Source organism: Acomys russatus, chromosome 10 (genome assembly GCF_903995435.1).
Source record: "Acomys russatus chromosome 10, mAcoRus1.1, whole genome shotgun sequence".
NCBI classification, from domain to species: Eukaryota; Metazoa; Chordata; class Mammalia; order Rodentia; family Muridae; genus Acomys; species Acomys russatus.
The window spans coordinates 78,507,132-78,531,156 of NC_067146.1; the positions used below are offsets into that span (position 1 = coordinate 78,507,132).

Here is a 24,025-nt window from a genome sequence, read left to right on the forward strand (position 1 = left end):
CGCCTGTTTGTGTTAGAATATTTCAAATGTTTTTAAATTATTTATTTATTCACTTAACATCCTGGTCATAGCCTCATCCCTCCTCACCTCCAAGTCCCACCCTCCCTCCCTCTCACCCACTTCTGCTCCCCTATTCCTCGGAAAAAGGGAGCCCCCTACCCATCAACTGCATCCAGCTTGCCAGCTCTCATCAGGACTTAGCATGTCCTCTTCTCCTGCGGCCTGGCAAGGTAGTCCTGCCAGGGGGACTTGGTAACTGAAAAACTGGCAAGAGAGTCCATGCCAGTGAGAGCCCCTGCTCCCCTCTATAGAGGACCCACATGAAGCCTGAGCTGCCCATCAGCTACATCTTTGTAGGGGGCCTAGGTCCAGTCCATGCAAAGTGCTTGCTTGGTGCCTCAGTCTCACAGGCCTCTCTGTTGTTCTTCTTGTGAATTCTCCTATAACCTCCAGGTCCTTTTCCCCTTCCCCCCACTATTCCACTAGACTCCCTATGCTTTGCCCAGTGTTTGCTTGTGAGTCCCAGCATCTGTCCATTTGCCTACATCAGTGTCTATTTGTTTGAAACAATAAATCTTCATGGTTTGTGTTGAGTTTCTTGCTCCTTGTTGTGCCTCAGTCCACTCTGCTGAAACCAGCAGTGCGTGATGGGACAGCCCGTTTACTCTGAAAAGGTCTAGGTTTCCTTGTGTTTTAAGTATCTTAATTTCCTCTCTGGCCGTTACAGTCGTACTGTTAAAGTTCATAAATAAATGGATCAGTCTAGTTGACTTACATGGAACTGTTTCTTTCAGCTTTTTGCCTGAATTCATCAGTGGGGACTTTGATTCTATTAGGCCTGAAGTCAGAGATTACTACACCGAGAAGGTAAAGCACATCCCTGTTTATACCCAAACTCTTGCTCATGGTACTGCTGTGTCTGACTGTCTTTGGATGGTCTGGACAGACTGTAAAATGTCACCCTTTGGTTTATTTTGTAGTGTTTGCTTTAGAAGTTTGAATATATATTAAAATAAAAACTTTAAAAAATGACGAAAGGAAACTTAATATTGAAGAAATTCTATCACCATCATATATGCATTAATCAGCATATTAATCATGCATGTTTTATATGTACTCATAGTTTACCAGGGCATATTTAATAACTTATTGCTATTTATACTCTTACTGGTTATTGTACATTTTTACAAATGTTCTAATCTTATTTGATGAATAGGTTATATTAATGTTTTATTTAAGCAATTATCGATTAATGTACTTAAACTGTATCTATTTTCTCTCATTGTAAACTCTACTAAAGTGTCTTTATAAATGAGCTTTTATAAATGTGCATATTGGTGTACTCCTAGAATTTCAGAATCAAATTTTTCTACAATATTTGTTTTTATTTTCTGACTAAACTACTAATTACAAGCTGAGATTAAGAATAGTCACACTGCTGGAGAGATGGCTCAGAGGTTAAGATCACAGACTGCTCTTCCAGAAGTCCTGAGTTCAATTCCCAGCAACCACATGGTGGCTTACAACCATCCAGAATGTGATCTAATGCCCTCTTCTGGCCTGCAGGCATGTATGCAGGCTGAACACTGTATACATAATAAATAAATTAATTTAAAAAAAAAAAGAATAGCCACACTTCTTTACTATTGTGCAAATTTTCCTCAGATCATTGACACTTAAAAGCTGTATAAAGGCTCTAACTGGGGATGAGGGTGTTGCACAGTAGTTAATTGTAGTGGGTACTGATAAAGGTTTCACGATGTTTAAAACACAATACAGAGATTTTAAAAGAAAAGTTGTAGCATTGATAATTCCAACTACATCCCCCTTGTGTGTATTATTGTAAACTGGTTCAGTCAAGTCACATGTGTATCTTTTTGAAGAAAGTACAGTGACTGTGTTCATAAAGCAAATTCCCTTGAAGGCTGTGGAAGTGATAAAAATAAGTTTTAAATGCACAAGAAACGTTGGATAAATAGCTGCAAGCAAGTAATGGCTACTGAAAGAGGGAGATGGGGCTAGAGAGATGGCTCAGTAGTTAGGAGCACTGTCTGTTCTTCCAGAGGATCCAGTTTAATGCCTAGCACCCACCTGGCAGCTCACAATGGTCTGTGACTGCTCTCCCAGGGTGACCTTGCACAACCGTACATTTGGACAAACATTCATACCTATAGGATAAAAATAAACGAAATCTCAAAAAATTTAAAGAATTTTCTCCTGGGACAAGGCCTGAAAGTAGCAACACCTCCCCAACTCCTCATGTGTGCCTACTTACCTAAATGTGTGTGTGTGTGTGTGTGTGTGTGTGTGTGTGCATATTTAAAGAAAAAGAGGGATAGAATAGGAGAAGACAGACCTGGAGATAGGGCAGAGTGTGGGGTAGAAATTATGTAAAAGCCAATACTCATGTATAAAATTCTCAGAAGAAAATTGTCTTAGCTAAGAAAGGCAAGGAGGATAGGGAAAGAGAAAGAAAGACAAAGGAAGTGAACCAAGGCTGTTGTGAACGCGGATTCTGGGATTGGCTGGAATGCAGATTTGTGCAAGTCCCACCTGCCCACCAGCTCATCATCAGACCTTCCTTCAGCAAATGAAGACCATTCCCAAGTCAGGGTTTGATATTCATGCTCAATTACCTCAGCATTGGCGTGTTCCTATTCATTCCCCACAGCCTCACTTCTCATTAACTCCATGCTGCAGCCTTGCTGGGAAGGAGTTCTGGCCTTGCTTACAATGCAGAGCTGTGCTAACACACAGGGATTAATCATATTTTCAGGAGCAGAGGAAACAGAGGGAGGGGCAGGGACAAGCATACTCAAAAATAGGCTGAATATATGGTCAGAGCCGACTTAGCTCCTGTCTCTTAATGCTGACCACTTGTCAAAATCAGAAGTGCCAGTCTGATCGTTACTATCTAGGATGAGGAAATGAGGGGTACGAGCTTCTAAGAAATTTCTGGATGTTTTAAATTGGTGTTCAGTAATAAAGGAAAAATTTCAGTTACTACTTTTGTTGAATTTCTCTTGTATTTCTTGCTTTGCCTGTTTTTAAACCTGAAAGGTCTCGTGTGTGTGTGTGTGTGTGTGTGTGTGTGTGTGTGTGTTAAGAATTAGTTTCTAAAGTTATAGTCTAGTCATTTCTTCTCATATCTAAGCTGCATAGCAGAATCCAATTTTTCCCTGTGTCCTGAGTGTTAAAGTCTCTACTTTTGAACTTACCGGGCATGCTCCTAGAGGGTGCAGGTGATGCCCTTCATGCAGTTGCTGTGCCCTGCAGAGTGCACCCTGAGTGTTTGGCTGTGGGCTTAATAATGACGATAATTACAAGTTAATGCAACATTACACACAATTTCTGTAAGCCATTATCTCCGACTTCCGCAGTCTTTAAGCTTCTCTTTCACAAGTGAAAGGACATTATCTCCACTTTCACTTCCATCTGGCCCCCAGGCTGGTCTGAAATTTCAGTGAGCTAAAACATAGGCTGTAGTAAAGAAATGAAATTTAGAGTGCTGAAATATTGTTGCAATCATCGAATAATCATAAAGGCAGCATTGACCGATATGTGGTTGGACTTTGAAAAGATACAAGCCTGCGTTTACTCTGTATTTCACCTTTCTTCCATGTAACTATAAAATCTCTATTTGCCTTAGTTCTATTAACTATTGTTAATTCAATGAGCAATGTCTCTTAACAATGTTCACATTGTTCTTTTTTTTTTAAGGTTTTGTTGTTTTGTTTGTTTATTTGTTTTGATTTCCCTTTCTGGGCAATTTAGAGCTTCTTTGATTCATGGCAAAAATGATCAGTTTCAGTGTTCATTATTTTTCTACCATCATGAGCTCATACATTTCAGTTTCCTGAGAACTTTGGAAGAAAGTACACTCCCTCATTACTAGAATAGTCTGGGATCTTTATTGGTTATGGAAATGACTTAAACCACACTTACTTGATCATTAGGTGATTGAAGAGCTGGTGGGAGCATTTGGCTAATGTCTGAGGATGTTAGATTTTTATATAGATATTGGTATTTAGGATCGGAGGTAAAAAGATTCTGCAAATGTAATTACAGAGTTCAGTGGCCTCAGTAAAATGGCTCCCTGTGTGTGACTCATGTGTAGGGAGTCGCTGCCACTGCTTCTCAACAACACCTCCTTGGCTGTTTCCCGCTGAGGCCACTTAGCATCGCTGGGAATAGATTGCTTACAGCTTCACCAGCAATGTGATGAGTCTGGTGTGTGACTTTACCTTCACAGTTCCCACCATGCCCATTCCTCCACTCCTCAGTTCAGGGACAGTAGGGAATGGGGTACAAGGGCTGGGCCAATGTCAAAATGAATAACACCTAAATGCCTGATAAATTACTCAGTTACCAAAATAGGATTGAGCTAGCATAGATCACTCATGAATTGGGGTGACTTGTAACAGAAAGTTAGCAAGGACACTGGTGATCAAATATATGTCTCTTTATACTGTAAAGAGTATTTGGGTTTCTGAGAAAGTTATAAAGAACACAAACCCATTCTCTAAACAGAATGGTAAAATCACTAGTTATTTGTCAAACATGGGACTTGAAATCTAGTCTCTAATTTTATTGTCCAGAAAATAGCATTGCACAATTGGGACATACTACCCATGGACGCTGTAGAGCTATGGTTGCAGAGGCAAGGATGTAACTGAGGAAGTGTTCCAGTCCCAGAGTGCAGCTTAGTAGCAGAAAGGCTGTGCTGTGGACCACCAGTTCTCTTCTGTGCATGATGAGGATACAGGCCACCTGGTGGTCACAGAAATAGACCCAGGCCCTTGGTTCCTCCTGCTATCCATCGTGTTGTGACCTTTTTCTGAGTTGGAAACTTGATAAATGTGAGCAAATTGCATGCATTATGTAGGAAGGACTTTTATGAAACAAATGTTTCCTGATTAAATCTTATTGTCACATAACATTGCTTGAAGCCATATGCCAGGTTTTAAAGCCTGCTTTCAACAAAGAAGATCAAAGAAGATCCAATTTTTTTAAGCAAATTTTCCTTTCTATAGTTGTTCAATTACCCAGAGGAGCAGAAAATGGTTCTTTGTATTATAGCACGTCTCAGTCACTACCTTGGCATGTTTCTGTTACAGTTAAAAACAGGATTTCAGCTTACATATAACTTTCTCTTCGAGAATCATTGGAAACCCACTTTCATAGATGCCTTATGATATTAAGTAATGCTTTGAATTTTAATTGCAATTTAAGAATAAGAGAACTGATCCCAAGTATTAAAGTGGGGAAAATAGGAAGTAAAATGGGTGGATGGGTACGTATGTATGTCAAAGAAGTAATCTTGGACCTTAATAGCATATATTTATTTTTGTAAACAATAGAGTGTTTTCTTGAACTGTGAACATTATTTTAAGTAAATGTCTTACTATCACATGTGAGAAAATAAATCATGTTTCCTGGCTCTGGTTCCCTTATATGCTTAAAGTAATTATCAAACAATGCTATAGGTGCAAGAATGTTCTAGAAATACTAACACTGTAGTGTAATACAGTAGTATTTTCTTTTACTTTAAAAAATTATTGTCCTGTGAGCATCATAATGTCTGATGTTTCTCATTAATGCAGCTTTAAAAATATCAGTTCATTTCTCTACATGTGCAATTTATAAATTTATTTTTAATTCACAATTAAGAACCTTTAGAATATCTTTTGACAAAGCCATGGGTTCAGTTCTATTTAAATTTCATTTAATGTCTTCTGTTAAAAATATCTGCATTGATTTACTTAATCTCATGAATATTATGATTTTTCACTCTTACTGTTGTCTTTTTTTTTCAGTTCTCCAATCCATATGCCAATAAAATTTAGATATGACAGAAATTAAGTAATTCAGAGAACATAACAAACTGGACACTTAGAAATTTTAATGTTAACATAATTGATTATTATATAAGCACAGTAAGCTATGAGCTATAAGAGGCCAGCTCATTCACTTGGATATTTTTTTTTTAAATAGAAACAAAGTGAAGCAAACAAATTCTAAGCACAGCAAATCTGTAGACTTAGGCATGAAGGCTAATTAGCATATGATGTGATATAAAGCTGTTACTGAGGGAATTATAGACAAGGCAGTTTCTGTTGACAGTGACTGGCAGGTTCTTTACTTTACATTCTCTGAACTGGCTGCCTAACCTTTATTAGCATCTCACTGAGGAGATGAGGAGACTGCCAGGGGAACAGCCTGTGAAACTGTCTCCTGGATGTACCTTAATTCAAGTGCTTGCCTCAATCATGGCTTTTCAGCTTGAATTGATTGCATGTATATTTTTTGAAACCTGTTTGCTTAAAGTGATTTAATACCCTTAAGGTATTTAGGAAAGAAGAGCCTTTGCCTTTTAACCATAAGTACTCCCAAGTGAGATCCACATGGCCCCTGGGTGCATGCCTACCCTCCTCAGTCCTCCTGTATTGCACATGCTATTCTCACGGTTCTCTGACACTATCTCCCTTTCCTCAGTCCCTTGGCAGAGGGAACCACTCATTTGTCTTCTCTGTCTGTTCACCAACAGAGGTGTTGTTTATTTCTTCCTTTGAGCTTGTTTGCAGAGCTTGTGATAAACAGTTTTATCAGGATTTCTCCTTATTCCTGCTAGCAGACCCAGTGAAACCTCACATCTATGGTCATTCACTTCAGCATCCCTGGTCACTAGAAGGCTCTCAGTGCAGAAGCAGGCTACACGCCGTCCACTAGAACTAGAATGACAAGACACAGGTCTTAAACGATATTCACATAAAAGAGACGTGAGATTATGTGAGTTTTTGAAATTTGACATTCTATATATCTCTTCTGGAAAGCCACAGTAAACAGTGCCATCTTAAATAAGTCCGAAAGAAGTAGAAATTTACCTTAATGTTTCTCAAATGCATCTCACCCCAGAATGTCTATCTTTTACTAAGCAGTACCTAATCTTCTGTATTGGTTTCCAGCTAAGCTAAGCTAAAATGTACCTGCTAAGTTTGTTTCACTATTTCAAAAACTTCTAAAGAAAGTTACTCAAACTTTCTCTTCTGTTTAAAACTCTAGCATCCCTAAAAAAAAAACCAATTTTATGGAATTGAAAATGCACCACGTGATATGATGATGAACGCAGTTATATGTACATAGGTCCAAACTCATAGAGTACACAACACTGACAATATATGCTAGTGTAACTGTGGACTTTGGGCGAAAAGGACATGTATGCCTAGGTTCAGTGGTAGCATATCGGCCACTGTGCGAGGATGCTAATGATGAAGAATGCTGTGCATGACCAGTGGCAGACACTTAGGGAGTAATTTTTAATTTCACTATGAATCTAACTTACTCTAAAAATAGTAAAGAATGTAGGTGGAACTGCTCTGTAATATACTGACTGATACAGCTAACTAAGGTAGTGACAACACATTTTAAGGACTTACAATATACAAATTTATATAGACTTCCATTTATAAACCCATTTAGTTTTACAAAAACTTAATAGAAATATTGTATTGCTTGTATCATATGATTATTGAAAATGAAAAGATGCTGCCTGGCTTGTACAAGGCAGCATGACTAGGGATCGGTTGAAGGAGGACTTGATAGAGGGACTGTCTGCCCCTAGAGTCCAGGCTTTTGTCTAGTCACTGTTCATTCATCTAGTTTAATTATGGGGAGTTTCTCAAAATAAAGCAGTGTGTCCCCTGACTCAGAAGTACCATCATCGCCTTTTGTTTGCATAGGATTTGTATTTTCTGTTATTTAAATCTTGCTGTCTAGGTAAGTAGGCATCATCACCCATGAATATCTTCATGAATATCTTCAGTATTCCACTTTCTCCCCTGTCTGCATCCTAGTTTTCCTGGAGGCAATTGAAAGGAAACCTTGATGGGTAGAGTACTGAGCATCAAAGGCTATGAGTATCTTCAGTATTTCATCCCCTTTCTCACCTACATTCTAGACTTTATAGAGAGAAAGAGAGAAGAGTCCTAATGGATAAATTCTCTTTTCATATGCACAGTGGCTATAATGAAATGGTACGTAGACCTATACCATGTCCCAGGTCAAGATATGTCTAGGGATAAATAATATCATTCAGGCAGTCTCATTGAGACAGAATTTTTCTGCATCATTTTCAAGGTTCTCAGCCGCCACCATAGTCCAGGGATTCTCAAAGAGCAGTTAGAAACCTTGGCTTATAGTTGAATTCGCAGCTATGATTTAACACTGGAAAGGTTACACAACAAAATAAAAAAGGGAAGAGGAACATAGGTCATGGTCAGTAAAGTTGCCACCTCTGAATCTTTTCTCATGTGGTCATTTGGCATGTAATTAATCATTTTCATGACAAATGATATTGTTTCTAGAAAGCTCATTTGAGACTCTGCTGGGAAATTTACCAGATGCTAGTCATAAGTATGTACTCAGGCTCTCTATGTAGTATGTACTTTAAACCAGACTAAGAGAAAAGAAATAAGTGCTCACTATAAACCACATGTTTTGTATCAAGTCTAGCACAGTTGGTCCATTCCTGCTTAGAGGATGCAATCTAGAGATGAAGAGAGCTACTCATTGACAGGGTCTTCTGATATCAGCCAGGAGTCCTTCTTGTAGGCCAGGCTGTGGAAACTTTTTTTGAACCCTCTTCCACTCACAAAATTCCGGCCGTGCTTTTAGGAAGGAAGCAACCATTTAAAACATATTATTTTAAAGACACTGGACTTGCATTGACAGAGGCATGCCTTTCCTTTTGAAATGCTGTAAGTTTCATTCAGTTTTACTTTGTAAAGAAGTGTTACCTGCAATACATACAGCAGTTGAAGTGCCACTGGATTAGAATATCTTCATGGTTGGGGTGTCAAATGCAGAGGTGCAGCAAGTTAGTTGGATGAAAACCAGAAAGAGAACACTAGATTGCATCAGCTACCCGTTACTTTTGTTTTTTACAAATTTTAATCATGTGACGTTCTCATTCAGGAAATCATCATTCATAGTTGCCATTTGGTGATTTTAAAAGAAAAAAGTAATTTTTAATGTGAAAAATAGAAATGTTTGTAAGGAGGGTGTTATTTCAAATTAGATCAACTGTCTACTCCAGTGTGACTTTGATAACAAAAAGCAAATGGAAGGTGGTTATTTTGAGATTACATCTCTGCAGGTAAACAAATAGCTTTCGTAACTGTATCCAGGCACATGGACCACTGAGATTCTAATTGGTTTTATCTAAATGTGCAATTCTTTGGTCTAATTTTAGATCTGAGTCTTTGATTATCTAGAGTACATTTATTTTGTCTTTTGCTTGTTATATCCTCAATCAGGAAAACCAGCTTCTTTTTTTTTTTTATTTTTTATTTATTTTTTTTTTCCAGCTTCTAATTATAGAATTCCAGCCAATTCAATTAAATGACTTATGTTGATATGTAACTATTAAAATTTTAATATATTCAATTTTACAAAGACTCTTGAAGATAATTTTCAGTGTGTATCTTGCATGCATGCAAGAAGAAAGAAAACTTGAGCAGTAGCCAGCAAAGATTAAATGTATAGAAGCTAAAAGTTTAAAACTCAGTAATACTCTGACCTCATTTTGTTTGCTGTTTCTTTGTTTTTCTTTATTAATTTATTAATTTGTTTACTTAACATCCCAATTGGAACCACACTTTTTCTTCTCCTTCCAGTCCTACCCTACCACCCACTTACCCCAAATCCCCTTCTTCCCTACAGGGTACCAACCCACCCTACTAGAAAAACAGGATCCAGAGGGAGGCAACCAATTCCAAGTCAGAGACAGCCCCTGCTCCAACTGTTAGAGGAGTCGCTTGAGGGCAAAAGAGCCCATCTGCTTCATATGTGTAGGGGGCCTAGGAACACTCCATGCATGTTCTTTGGTTGGTGGTTCAGTCTCTGTGAACCTCCATGGATCCACCTTGGTTGGCTAAGCTTTTCTTGTGGTGTTCTTGACACCTCCAGCTCCCTCAATCCTTCCTTTAACTCTTCCACAAGACTTCCCAGGTTCTGCTTAATGTTTGGCTGTAGGTCTTTGCATGTTTCTATTATCAGCTGGGTAAAGTTTCTCAGATGACAGTTATAATAGGCTCCTGTCTGCAAGAATAGCAGAGTATCATTAATAGTGTCAGGGGTTGGGCCTCTTCCATGGTCCATGGTCTCAAGTTGGGCCAGCCATTGGATAGCCATTTGCTTAATCTCTGTTCCATCATTTATTCCTGCACATCTTGTAGGAAGGACAGATTTTAGGTTGAGGGATTTGTGGATGGGTTGCTGTCTTCTCCCTCCACTGGAAGTTCTTTCAGGTACAGGTGTGGCCAACTCAGTCGTAGGATCCCCCTCTGCTAGGAATCTCAGCTAGGACACCCCTATATTTTCCTAGGAGCCTCCCCCAGCCCAGGTCTCCAGCTTATCCCAGAGATGCCCCAACATTAGTTTCCCTTTCCTTTCCCAGCATTCTCTTATCCAATCCCTAATCTACCTACACTGGATTCCACCTCCGACCCTGTACCCCTTTGCACTCCCATTCTTACGCAGTTCCTACTCTCCCTCTACTTCCGATGTCTATGATGTCTATTTTATTTCCCCTTCTAAGTAAGAGTCAAGCATCATCCTTTGAGCCCTCCTTGTTATCTAGTTTCTTTGGGATTGTAGATTGTAGCATGGCTATCCTGTACTATATGGCTAATATTCACTTATGAGTGAGTACATACCATGTGTGTTCTTCTGGGTCTGGCCTACCTCACACAGGATTTTTTTTTCTAGTTCCATCCATTTGCCTGCAAATTTCATGGTGTTCTTGTTTTTAATAGCTAAACAGTATTCCATTGTGCAAATGTACCAGTTTCTTAATCCATTCTTTGGTTGAGAGACATATGTGTTGTTTTCAGTTTCTGGCTATGGCCAATAAAGCTGCTTTGAACATAGTTGAACAAAGGTCCTTGTGGTTTGGTGAAGCATATTTTTGATGTATTCCCAGCAGTGGCATAGCTGGGTCTTGTGGTACATCTATTCCAAATTTTCTGAGAAACTGCCAGACTGATTTCCAAAGTGGTTATACAAGTTGTCACTACCACCAGAAGTGTTCCCTTTGTTCCACATCTACACCAGCATATGCTATCCCTTGAGTTTTTAACCTTAGCCATTCTGACAGGTAGGATGACGGTTCTCAGAGGCTGGAGAAAGATTAATGATGGATGCTGTATTTTAGCTAGAGATGGGCAGCTAGTATTGCTATGCTATTCCATAGAACAGTGACTCTAAGCAGCAATCATGTTTTCTTCAAGAAGGTGGAACAAAGAGTCCTGAAAGGTTTTACTATAACAAAGAAACAGGTATAGTTCATCTGACTTAAGCATTAACTGTACTGAAATGTTATGATATGTATTTATTTATATCACCACATTAATATGTACAATCTTTTTGTTTTTATGTATCAGTGAATAAATAAATCTACATAAGTTAGTAAGTTAAAAATCAGTAAGAGGTTTTGGTCTGTTGTTTTTTTAAGGGAAATCCTAACTTCACAAAATGGCAACAAGAGCCATGCCACTTTTAAAATCTCTGTTTACATGGAAGCTGGGCGCACTCATGGTACCCTTGGTGCTAAAGGATGTCCAGCCATTTGAACTGTAGAAAGCAAACTAAATGAGGGTGAAGCTTAAAGTCATGTTTCTGCTTAGACTTTCCAAAATACACAAAGTAACAGGGTTGACTCCAAAACTTTGTTGCCTAATAATGTGAACTTCAGGTCACTCAAGGTCTTGTTGTCATCAGCTCTGTAGCCTTGGGCAAGGTACCTTACCTCTCATATTTTTCATATGAGTCGCCTAAAGCGTGATAATTACATTTCCCTTGATAAATTATTGTGGGAGTCAAGAATATAATGTACATAGTACCTAGTATTTAGCACAGAGTATACCTAATGGCTGACTTTTATTGTTAATTATTTTCTTTTTTTAAATTTTTTATTACTTTATTCTTGTTATATCTCAATAGTTATCCCATCCCTTGTATCCTCCCATTCTTCCCTCCCTCCCATTTTCCCATTATTCCCCTCCCCTATGATTGTTCCTGAGGAGGATTTCCTCCCCCTGTATATGCTCATAGGGTATCAAGTCTCTTCTCGGTAACCTGCTGTCCTTCCTCTGAGTGCCACCAAGTCTCCACCTCCAGGGGACATTGTCAAATATGAGGCACCAGAGTATCTGAGAAAGTCATATCCCACTCTCCACTCAACTGTGGAGAATGTTCTGACCATTGGCTAGATCTGGGTAGGGATTTAAAATTTACAGCCTATATTGTCCTTGGCTGGTGCCTTAGTTTGAGCGGGACCCCTGGGCCCAAATCTGCCTATCATAATGTTCTACTTGTAGGTTTCTAGGACCCTCTGGATCTTCCTACTTTGCTGTTCTCCCATGCTTCTCTCATTTAGATTCCCAATAGGATGTCCTCCCCTCTGTCCCAGTTTACTGGTAAGTGAAGGCTTTCATGAGACTTATTGTTAATTTTTGAGGAAGATGGTTTAAAATTGGATAATTTTAATGATTATCTGAATCCTTCATAACATTAAACTATATTTTATTGAAAAGAAATCCTAAAGTTTATTGAAAATAGTTTATTGTATTTATAAACTTCATGTACTTTGTATGTCTTTGTCAAATCTATGGGAATACATTTTCACAGTGAGTATGCATGCTACCAAGAGGAACTAGAAGCTCTGAATCTGTAACCTTATAAACACAGTCCATGAGGTTACCATGCCTGTCTCAGAGCCCCCTTAAAATGGTTGCAGGTTAATTTCTGCAATTATTTCCTATCTTGGGTAGATGGATGGGCACTAAATGACTTGACCTAAAATGAGAGAGCTAATAGCAAACTTGGGAATGATTTCACTAGACTCAATTCCTAGTTTATGAGGCCAAGGCTCTTCTTAGATATACTGCATGAAATCACAATTAATATCCTATTACATTTTTTTAAAGATCTGCTTTATTTCCCATTAAGGAGTTTTAGAGGAGTCAGCATCATCTAACCTGATAGGTTTTATAACTGCAAAATGTAAAACTCATTAACCTACATTAGCAAAATTATTGGCAAACCATAAATTAAGTAATCAAGAATGGCAGTCTAATGACTTTAGCATTGGTCTTTTGAAATTAAGCTTATTATTGATACCCATTGCCTTGTAATAATTTATTTTAGTTGTCAGTAAATTCAGAAGTATTTTTGTAAACATCTACAGAATGTTCTTCAGAAAGTATTAACAATAATTCAGTGGGCAGGGTGAACTGAGATGCCTGTAATACTTGATGTCTACAGCTCCTTCTCCCTCTGTGGTAAGACTCCTCAATGCAACCAGATACAGCAGATCAGAAATTTGGATTTTCTTGTAAAGTTCTTTACAGAAAAATAAGGTGTGTGACTCAAAGAGGTGTTAGTGTTGAACCTTCTTCCTCCTATAAATTGTTTTGCACATACTTAAGATTTAGTGGCATGGTCACAAGAACCAATTGTAGGCTCAGCCAGGAGTCAGTTGGTAAATGGCAGTCCATAGGGCAAACATTGCCTGCTGCCTGCTTTTCTACTGTTGGCAAGCCAAAGGTGGCATGATAGTTTTTAACAGTTGAAATTTTTCAGAGAAAAAATAATACTTTATGACACATGAGAACCATATGAAATTGAAGTTTCAGGTTTAGTGGAACACAGCTATCCCCGTTGGTTTATCTAAAGACAGAGTCTAGTAATTGAGACAGGGGCCCTGTGGTACCTTAAACAATAGGGTAAACCCTAAAGTTTACTGATTTCTGGCCAAAGGGATACTGTCGCTCACAGGCTGGACTTGTTAAGTGACTGTGTTCATTGTTTAATCCTTACTACTTGCTTAACAGTGTGTCGGTACATTAGCTTTTTGGCTTCTGATTTCAGACCAAAGTCAGCTGGATCTGTAGCTTTGGATCTGAGGAGAAATGGACTACTATTGTGCTGGTCAGGAATGAGACAGATAAACAGATGATAGAGATAGATAGATGATAGATAGATAGATAGATAGATAGATAGATAGATAGATAGATAGACAGACAGACAGACAGACAGACGATTCCAGGAGCCAGGTGCTTCTGCTTCTAAGTCTCTGTGCTCAGGGGAGCTTAGTGCTCAGGGACCACAGAGTGGACTGTGGCACTTAGGCTGTGGAGTGGCACGTGCTGTGCTGTGGAGCAGAGGGCTTCTCACTGGCTCTTGTTCACACACAGCTGCTCCTGGCTCTCTTTAGTCTGAATCACAGCACACCCTTGTAATCCCAGCACTCTGGAGGCAGAGACAGGCTGGTCTACAGAGTAAGCTCCTGCACGGCCTCAGAGGTGAAACCCTGTCTTGGAAAAAAAAAGGGGGGCTGATATATCTGAGAGTAAAATGCAGCCTATTTCATTTTAAACTTGAAACTGCTTTGTTGATAAGTTTTAGTCTGTTCCAAGAACATAAAGCATAATAATCTATGTAACATTCTTTTGGATTGGCATGCTGTCTACTGAATGAGCCTTCCAGGAGATTGTTGCCTGCCTGCCTGAAGATCATTGAATATTCTGTTGTTACAATTTTTTTAAATACCAGTACAAAACACGTATTTGGAGGAAAACCAAATCCCTCTAGCAATATTCTCCCAACCTGCGCAAAAGCATATGCACTGTTGGGATGCAGTGTCCATACTTTGTGCTGCTCAGGGTGCATAGGATGCAGCAGTGAGCACAGCTAAGAATCACTCTCCTCAACAAAAAGTACCTCTTAGTGTGAAGTGCATACAGAACGTTAAGACATGATAGGCCTGCTGTACAATCTGGGGGTTTTGAGCAGGGTGAGGACATTCTAGAGGTATCACGATAAGGTCTGCCTGATTGACTAAGGGAAACTGAAGAAGTCATATTATTAAATAGCATGGTGTGGTACGAAGCCTCTTGAAGGTGAAACGTTAACAAAGAGTCCAACGAAGGAAAGAAGTGAGTTATGAAGAACTTTCCTGTGTTAAATGTCCTGTTTTAGGGACAACGTTCTGACATGAACACTATTCCCTGCATAGTTCACAGGGGGATCCTAGGATTGAGCCAGTTTAAAATGAGAACAACCTGGAAGGTTATCAGGTTGGGTTAGATTTGTAAAGTAAGAATTTGTAGAAAAGGAATAAGTACCTTTAATGGTATGCTTGATAGACACCTTAGAGCCCAATCTGTGATTTCCTTGGTGTTCAGATATATGCCAGCTTGAGAGTGCCTTTGGCAATTCGAGGAGTGTGAAATTGCTAAGAGGGTGGAGCATATAGTTCAAGGTAGAATAAGTTGTTTTCACTTTGTTTCTGCATAACAAATTCATAGGGAGGGCTTGTTCAGAGAAACATGTACTCCATGTTTGTTCATCTCGCCATGGTCAAGTGGTAGCTCTGGCATGATGGTGATGATAGTGGTAGGGATCATGTGGCTGACACTGGTGAGGCTGATGGTAGAGGTGGCGATGGCTGTGAAAGTAATTGTAATGTAATGGTAGTAATAATGGGAATGGTGTTGGAAGATGTGATGATGGTGGTCATGCTGTGGGGAGGGACGATAGGGAGGTAATAGTGGTAACTTCCATTGGGATGTTACTCTTAGAGGTACTGATTATAGAGCTGTTGGAGGTGATGGTTTGTAGGGGAATCATGAGAGTGAAGAATCCCCAGCCACCACTGGATATTATTTTTTGTTTGAGCAACTACTCTATTTAGCCTTTAATTTGCATATTTCTTTACATGTTTGTTAGCTTATTAATTCAGCAGATTTAGATAAGTAATATGTTCTACTGATTACTATTCTTGATGATTTAATGTTTTACATTTATTTAATACCTCATACCTCATTGCATAGGCTTACCTATAATTTTATGTGAATGATCTCTTGTGTAGAAACTTCATGAAATATTTATAGTCATTGTTGCCGTTTTTCTAAGTTCTTGTTTGTCTTCAATTGCAATGCATCCTAACCTATAGCTTTCATGCCATGATTTGTCTATTTCCTGAAACCTCACCACTTATAGGATGTTGTATAAGTCTCTTTGAGTGTGTCTACATACGATTTCTTATGTAAACATTTTAGAAGAACTGCTTTGCTCATGAGACTGGGATCCTTGTTATTTGAATGACAAAAATTAAAAAAAAAATTTATATTGGTAAGTTCTTTGTCACTTTGACACAATCATCTTGAGGAATTTTTTTTTTTTTTTTTGCAGCTATTGCACTCTCCTATTCAAAACCATTTATAATACTTAATTGTTTATGGCACTTTCTTAATAAAATGTCTTAACTTAGGCAGAATGTTATATTTTAGATATAGTTTTATTTTACCTGGGTTTTGTTGCTGTTGTTGTTGTTGTTGCTGTTTTTGTTGTTGTTGTTGTTGTGAATGTACTTTGTAGAATACAGTGGATCTCCTTTCCCTGTGGTTCCATTTTCTATAGATTCAGTTAGTAAAAGGCAACTGAAGTCCCAACATATTTAGTGAAAATCCCTAGATTTTCTTTGAAAAGCCAAAGTTTTAAATTATGTACCATTATGAGTAGCATTACCAAGTCTTAAACCATCTGGAGCTGTTGTGTGGGCAATGATTCATCCCTCTTTGCATCCACACTATATATCGTGCCTGCCATGGGTGATCTGGTCTCTGTCTCAGCTAACATGTCAGCTTCCAAGGTGTCATGTGCAAGCAACACTTTAACAGGAGCCTAATATTTGGTGACTATACCTATGCCATTCACCTTCCTTCATCTTATCATCTCTTACTATTCTGGCAGCAGATAGACATTGCCACTTTTCATAATGTTCCAGAATGTGAATCCACTACAGTGAAATGCTGAGAAAGACAGAAATTGAATTCTGTTAAAATTTGTTTGTCATTGGCCATAATCTTCATTTACCTGATGCTTAAGTTATTGAACACTATTATAGATATATATGGGTATCAAAGTGGCTGTCCTGTGAGCCAAGTAGCCCCTGTCTTGGGGAGTTCATCTGTGCCCCCTTGTATAAGCTCACCCTACCTGGGTAGTGACTATGATTTTACACCCCTGCCTGGAGGCTTAGGGTGCCGCACAAGATCCTATGCGTATCCAGAGGCTCTCTACCACTTGTAATGCTGTGTGTGACCTGGGCAGGTGGCTAGCGTGCATAGACTGGGAAGACAGGAAGGAGCAGGTGCTCTATCTACGCTGCTACATCCTCGGCAGAACATGTTAACTGAGAGGGCGGCCAGATCACCACTGACAGGAGGTGTACATGCATCTGGAAAGGGATGATTTATGGCCAACACACAGCCAATCCAGATGCTATACCACTTTCTAGGTACAGTCACTTGAGGGGGTGCTGCTCACACCCCTGGAAGTAACCCCTCACCTATGATCTGTAAGAAAGCCCAACAACTTCATTGATTCACCAGAGTGAAATTTGGCAGGACTTTGGGAGGAGGTGTAGACATTGCTTTCTGACTCCTCCAAGGAAGGAATTTTAGCAACTGTGTGCATGGGAACACACAGTGTATTGCACTTGGTATTATCCATGGTTTCAGGCACTGACTGTGTGTCTTGTAACAGGGAATGACTGAGCAGATTTCAGATACTGTGGTCCAGTGAAAATACTGAAGTTCTCAAAAGGGTGCTGCCTTTACCTGTCCTTACCACAGTTTCCTTGAGCTGGGGATGCAGCCAGGGAACACATCTTATCACATCTGAGTACCTCCTGAAACTTAAAGAGGATGTGTGTGTGTGTGTGTGTGTGTGTGTGTGTGTTTAAATTATCTAAAAATCAGAATTATTGGAAAATAAAACTCTAAGCAAATGTTCTTAATTTTATATGATTCCATAGAGTATAACTAAGACCAGTTATAAGACAATGAAGGCTATAAATTCCAACTTGATAAATAATGTAGTAGACTTTTAATAGAATTTTTCTGATTTCCTATCACACTTATGCTTGTGAGAATCTGGAGCTAGGGGAACACTCCTTCATTGCTGGTGGGAGTGCAAAATTGAATAGCCACTCTGGAAGTCAATATGGTAGTTCCTTAGAAAATTGGGAGTTAGTTGCTTTACCTCAAAACCCAGCTATACTAAATGCTCCATCCTACCACAAAGACACTTGCTCAACTATATACATTGTGGGTTTATTCATAATAGCCAATAACTGGAAACAACCTAGGTGTCACTCAACCAAAGAATGGATGAAGAAGATGTGGTCCTTTTATACAATAGAGTATTACACAGAGTATTACAGGCAAATGGATGTAATTAGGAAAACAAATCATCCCAAGTTAGGTAACTCGGACCCAGAAAGACAAATATAGTATGTATGCACTTATAAGCTAATATTAGCTCTTAAGTAAATGATAACCAAGCTATAATCCACAGCCCTAGAGAGGTTTGGTAAAGAAGAAGGCTCTAATGGGAGGGGGCGCACACGGATCTCCCTGGAAGGTGAAATAGAGTTAAGTTTTGCTGGTTGATAGGGATGGGAGGGGTCAGGGATAGAGGGAGAGGGTGCAAGGAGAGACAGATGGAATTAAAGAGCATTTCTTGGGTGGTATGGAAACCTTGTGCAATGGAAACTTCCTGAAATCTATGAGGATAATCCTAGCCAAGATTCCTCATAATGAAGAATACAGAATCTGATCTAGCCATCTTTTGTAGCCAGGGAAGTACTAGCTACATAATACAGGGTTCCACTTGTTTGAGTTGTTGACTGAGGCAGGTCCCATGTAGATCCCTAAACAACCTAGGCTGATGCTAGAATGGAAGGCCACTCTCTGAAAACTGACAGCTGTTGGAGGAAAGCAGGGATTGCCAAGGACAGCATGCACACAGGCCATTGAACATAGAGAGGTCAAGCTGGTGCCTGCATGGAGACTTCACCCCTATGTCTCTTTGAGTGAGAAGATACTCTACAGGTCACAGAAAAAAAAAACCTGGTCGCCAACCCAGCCACAAAGCATTCCACTTATAATCTTTCATCCCTGCAATATATGCTGGGACAGTGGTGAGCAGAACTTGTCAGGGTGACCAAACGATGTTTGGTTTAACTTAATGCCCAGCCCAGCCAGTAGAGAGAGCCCTTACACTACATTGCCTGGATAGCCAAGAACCAGAGAGAGTTACCTAGTCTAGGCCAGAGGAGGAGGAGAAAGTCACTGAAATGACTCCTAATAATACTCTGCTGTATTCATAGATCACTGCCTTGTCCAGTTAGAGTAGCCTCCTCTGGCAGCAAGTGCAGAGACCCACAGCCAGATGTTGTGAGGAGGAGCAAGACTAAACTGGAGGTCTCCATTGTGTCCTTCCCCTAGGAGACTGAGAAGCCAAGTAAAAGAGGGGGGAGGAAAGATTGTAGGAGCAGAGGGGATGGAGAATACCAAGAGAGCGTAGTCCACCAAACCAACTAAACAGGGCTCACAGGGGCTCACAGAGACTGAAATCGCAGGCTTGGGGCCTGTATGGGGCCAACAAGGTCCTTTGTGTCTGTTATGGCTGTAAGCTAGGTGTTTTGTGAGACTCCAGGCTTTGCCTTTTCATGTTGTATCGCATTGTTTCATCCTGTTTGACTGTCCCCTCTTGGAGGCTTACTCTTTTCTAAAGAGGAAATGGGAGGAATAGATCTGGGGGAGAGGGGAAATGGGAGGTAGTTGGGAGGAGTGAAGGGAGGGGAAACAGTATAAGAGAAGAATCTATTTTCAATTAAAAGAAATTAAAAAACATAAATTTTCTGTCACTGTAGGATTGTACTATTTTAATAGGAAGGTTGGAAAAACACTGAGTTTGACCAGTGTTGACTGTTTTAGCCACTGGCACTACAAAAGTTAACCAACTCTTCTACTCTTACTAAGAAATGATAGGTAACTTCCATATACGTGGTATATAAGATGTATAAATATATAAAAATAATGAATATAATGTAATTACTACCCAACTTAAGTAGATTTGTCTATAAAATTCAAGGTAGTTTTGTTTCATTGCTAAATCTAATATTTTTAACGTCTTACATTTCTTTATACCTTAACAAAAATTGTTAATTATACACGACCATAATTAACCTAACTGACTACCATAACCATGGGTGGGTTCTGCGTTCAGGGTTCAAACAATCAAGAATTGAAATTAGTGCAGAAGAAAAGAATCACATCTATAAAGAACAGATAGAGACTCTGACCTTATCTTACATTAAATTATTGTGCATAGGAGTCACTTTTGTAGGATTTAAGTTGTATGAAGCATTGTGGGAAATAGACATGGTCTCATGTGTGTGGGAGGGAATGCATAGGCTATATTCTAATGCACCTCCATTTTACCTATGAGACATGAACCTTGTAGAGCTTGGTGTCTACAATGTTCCAGAACAGTTCCTTGTAGGACTGTATGCAGTTATATGTTAGTGGTTCTGTACCACAGAACATATGCCACATCTGTGTTTCTGCATGTGTTTCACATTCATTCTTTTCACCGGTCATGAAGTTGCAATATTTGATTGTGCCACCATTTTACTTTTGTTCTTGTGTCGTGTGGGAGATGTACATTAATGTGATTTTTGCTTGAATTTTTCTGATTGATAAAAATCAGATCTTTTTATATTAATGAATTATTTGACATATTTCTTGTTCTCTAACACATTCACCAAAATGGTTTTTCATTTTTTAGTCATTATTTACTCTTTGTCAATTCATTTTCTTAATTTATTTAACTAATTTATTCAGATTACATCTTAGTTGTTATCCCATCCCTTGTATTATACCATTCCTCCCTCCCTCCCACCTTCACCCTATTCCCCTCCCCTATATCTGTGACTGAAGGGTAACTCCACCCCCACTATATGATCATAGGCTATCAAGTCTCATCTTGGTAGCCTGCTTATTCTTTCTCTGAATGTTAGCAGGCCTCCCCACCAAGGGGAAGTGGTCAAATATGGGGCACCAGAGTTCGTGTCAGAGTCAGTCCCCACTCTCCACTCAACTGTGGACAATGTCATGTCCATTGGCTAGCTCTGAGTAGGGATTCGATGTTTACTACATGTATTGTCCTTGGTTGGTGCAATAGTTTGAGCAGACCTCCCCCCTGGGTCCAGATCCACCCATCATGATGTTCTTCTTGTAGATTTCTAGGACCCTCTGGATCTTTCTATTTCCCCATTCTCCCATACTTCTCCCACCTAGAGTTGCAATAGGATGTCCTCACATCTATCCCAATGTCCTGGTAAGTGAAGACTTTCATGAGACATGCTTCTTGGGTTAGTGTCCAATTATAACTGAGTATATATCATATGAGTCTTTCTGCGTCTGGGTTAACTGACTCTGTATGATCCTTTCTAGTTCCATCCATTTGTCCACAAATTTCGGGATTTCCTTGTTTTTAATAGCTGAGTAGTATTCCATAGTGTAAATGTAGCAGAGTTTCTTTATCCATTCTTTAACTGAGGGACATTTAGGCTATTTCCAGGTTCTGGCTATTATAAGTAAGGCCGTTATGAACATGGTTGAGCATATGTCCTTGTTGTGTGGTCCATTCTTTGACTGAGGGACATTTAGGCTGTTTCCAGGTTCTGGCTATTATGAATAAGGCTGCTATGGACATAGTTGGGCATATGTCCTTGTTGTAAATGTACCACAGTTTCTTAGTCCATTCTTCTGCTGAGGGACACCTAGACTGTTTCCATGTTCTGGCTATTATGTATAAAGCAGCTACAAACATGGTTGAGCAAATTTTCTTGTTGTGTGCTGGAGCATCTTCTGGGTATATTCCAAGGAGTGGAATACCTGGGCCTTGAGGAAGCCCTATTCTCAGTTTTCTGAGATAGCACCAGATAGATTTCCAACGTAGTTGTACAAGTTTGCATTCCCACTAGCAACGAAGGTATGTTCCCCTTTTTCCAAATCCTCGCCAACATGTGGTGTCACTTGAGTTTTTGATCTTAGTCATTCTGATGGGTGTAAGATGGAATCTCAGAGTCGCCTTGATTTGCATTTCTCTGATGACTAAAGATGTTGAACATTTCTTTAAGTGTTTCTCAGCCATTCGATATTTTTGTGTTGAGAATTCTGTTTAGTTCTGAGCTCATTTCTTAATTGAATTATTTGGTTTGGTGGTGGTTAATTTCTTGAGTTCTTTATATATTTTGGATATTAGGTCTTTGTCAGATGTTTGGTTAGTGAAGATCTTTTCCCAGTCTGTGGGCTTTCACTTTGTTCTGTTGACAGTGTCTCCTGCCTTACAGAAGCTTCTCAGCCTCATGAGGTCCCATTTATTAATTGTTGACCTTAAGGCCTGGGCTGATGGTGTTCTGTTCAGGAAGTTCTCTCCTGTGCCAGTTTGTTCCAGGCTCTTCCCCACTTTTTCTCGTAACTGATGTAGTGTCTCTTGTTTTATGTTGAGGTCTTAATCCATTTGGACTTGAGTTTTGTGCATGGTGATAACTATGGATCTAATTGCGTTTTTCTACATGTAGACATCCAGTTAGACCAGCACCATTTGTTGAAGATGCTATCCTTTTTCTATTGAATAGATTTGACTTCTTTGACACAAATCAAGTGACCATATGTGTGTGTGTGCCTTTCTGGGTCTTCTATTCAATTCCATTGATCAACTAGCCTATTGCTGTGCCAGTACCATGCTGTTTTAATTACTGTTGCTGTATAGTATAGCTTGAGGTCAGGTATGGAGATTCCTCTAGAGGATCTTTTATTGTATAGGATTGTTTTAGCTATTCTGGGTTTTTTGTTTTTCCATAAGAAGTTGAGAATTGATCTTTCAAAGTTTTTAAATTTTTTGTAGGTAATTTGATAGGGATTGCATTGAATCTGTAAATTGCTTTCGGTAAGGTGGCCATTTTTGCTATGTTAATTCTCCCAATCCACAAACAAGGGAGATCCCTCCATCTTCTGATGTCATCTTCAATCTCTTTCTTCAGATATTTGAAGTTTTTTTCAAACAAGTCCTTCACTTGCTTGGTTAGAGTTACTCCTAGAGTTATATATTGCTTGTGGCTACTGTGTAAGGTGTAGTTTTCCTAATTTCTTCCTCTAAACGATTGGGCTTTGTATATAGGAAGACTACTGACTTTTTTGAGTTAATTTTGTATCCAACCATTTTGCTGAAGGTGTTTATCAGCTATAGGAGTTCTCTGGTGGAATTTTGGGGGTCATATATTATATCATATGCGAATAGGGATACTTTGACTTCCTCCTTTCCCATTTGGATCCCCTTGATCTCCTTTTGTTGAATTATTGCTCTAACTAGAACTTCAAGAACTATATTGAAGAGATATGAAGAGAGTGAGCAGCCTTGCCTTGTTCCCGATTTTAGAGAGATTTCCTTGAGTATCTCACCATTTACTTTGATTTTGGCTATTGGCTTGCTGTATATAGCCTTTATTATGTTTAGGTATGTGCCTTGTATCCCTGATCTCTCCAGAACTTTCAACATGAATGGGTGTTGGATTTTATCAAATGCTTTTTCTGTGTCTAAGGAGGTGATCCTGTGATTTTTTTCTTCCAGTTTGTTTATATGATGGATTACATTGATGGATTCCCGTATATTAAACCATCTCTGCATTCCTAGAATGAAGCCTACCTGATCTTGGTGAATGATATCTTTGATGTGTTCTTGTATTCGGTTTACAAGTGTTCTACTGAGTATTTTTGCATCAATGTTCATAAGATAAATTGGTCAGAAATTCTCTTTCTTTGTTGGGTCTTTGTGAGGTTTAGGTATCAAAGTAACTGTGGACTCATAGAATGAATTTGGTAATGTTCCATCCATTTCTATCTTTTGAAGTAGCTTGAAAATTACCAGTATTAGCTCGTCTTTGAAGGTCTGGTAGAATTCTGCTGTGGAACCATCTGGCCCTGAGCTATTTTTGGTTGGGAGACGATCAATGATTCTTTCTATTTCTGTAGGGGGAATGGGACTACTTAGTTTGTTTAATATGTTCTTGATTAAATTTTGGCAAGAGAAATTGATCAAGAAAATT

General features: G+C 39.1%; 1 protein-coding gene across 2 annotated transcripts in view; it reads left to right on the forward strand.

The window, feature by feature from the left end:
• Tpk1 (thiamin pyrophosphokinase 1) overlaps nt 1-24,025 on the forward strand; it is a 316,448-nt gene that overhangs the window by 129,105 nt on the left and 163,318 nt on the right. For both annotated transcript variants that reach the window (XM_051152465.1, XM_051152466.1), the window contains one exon: nt 795-867. In XM_051152465.1, coding sequence (XP_051008422.1) covers nt 795-867 — 73 coding nt within the window. The remainder of the gene's footprint in view (nt 1-794; nt 868-24,025) is intronic.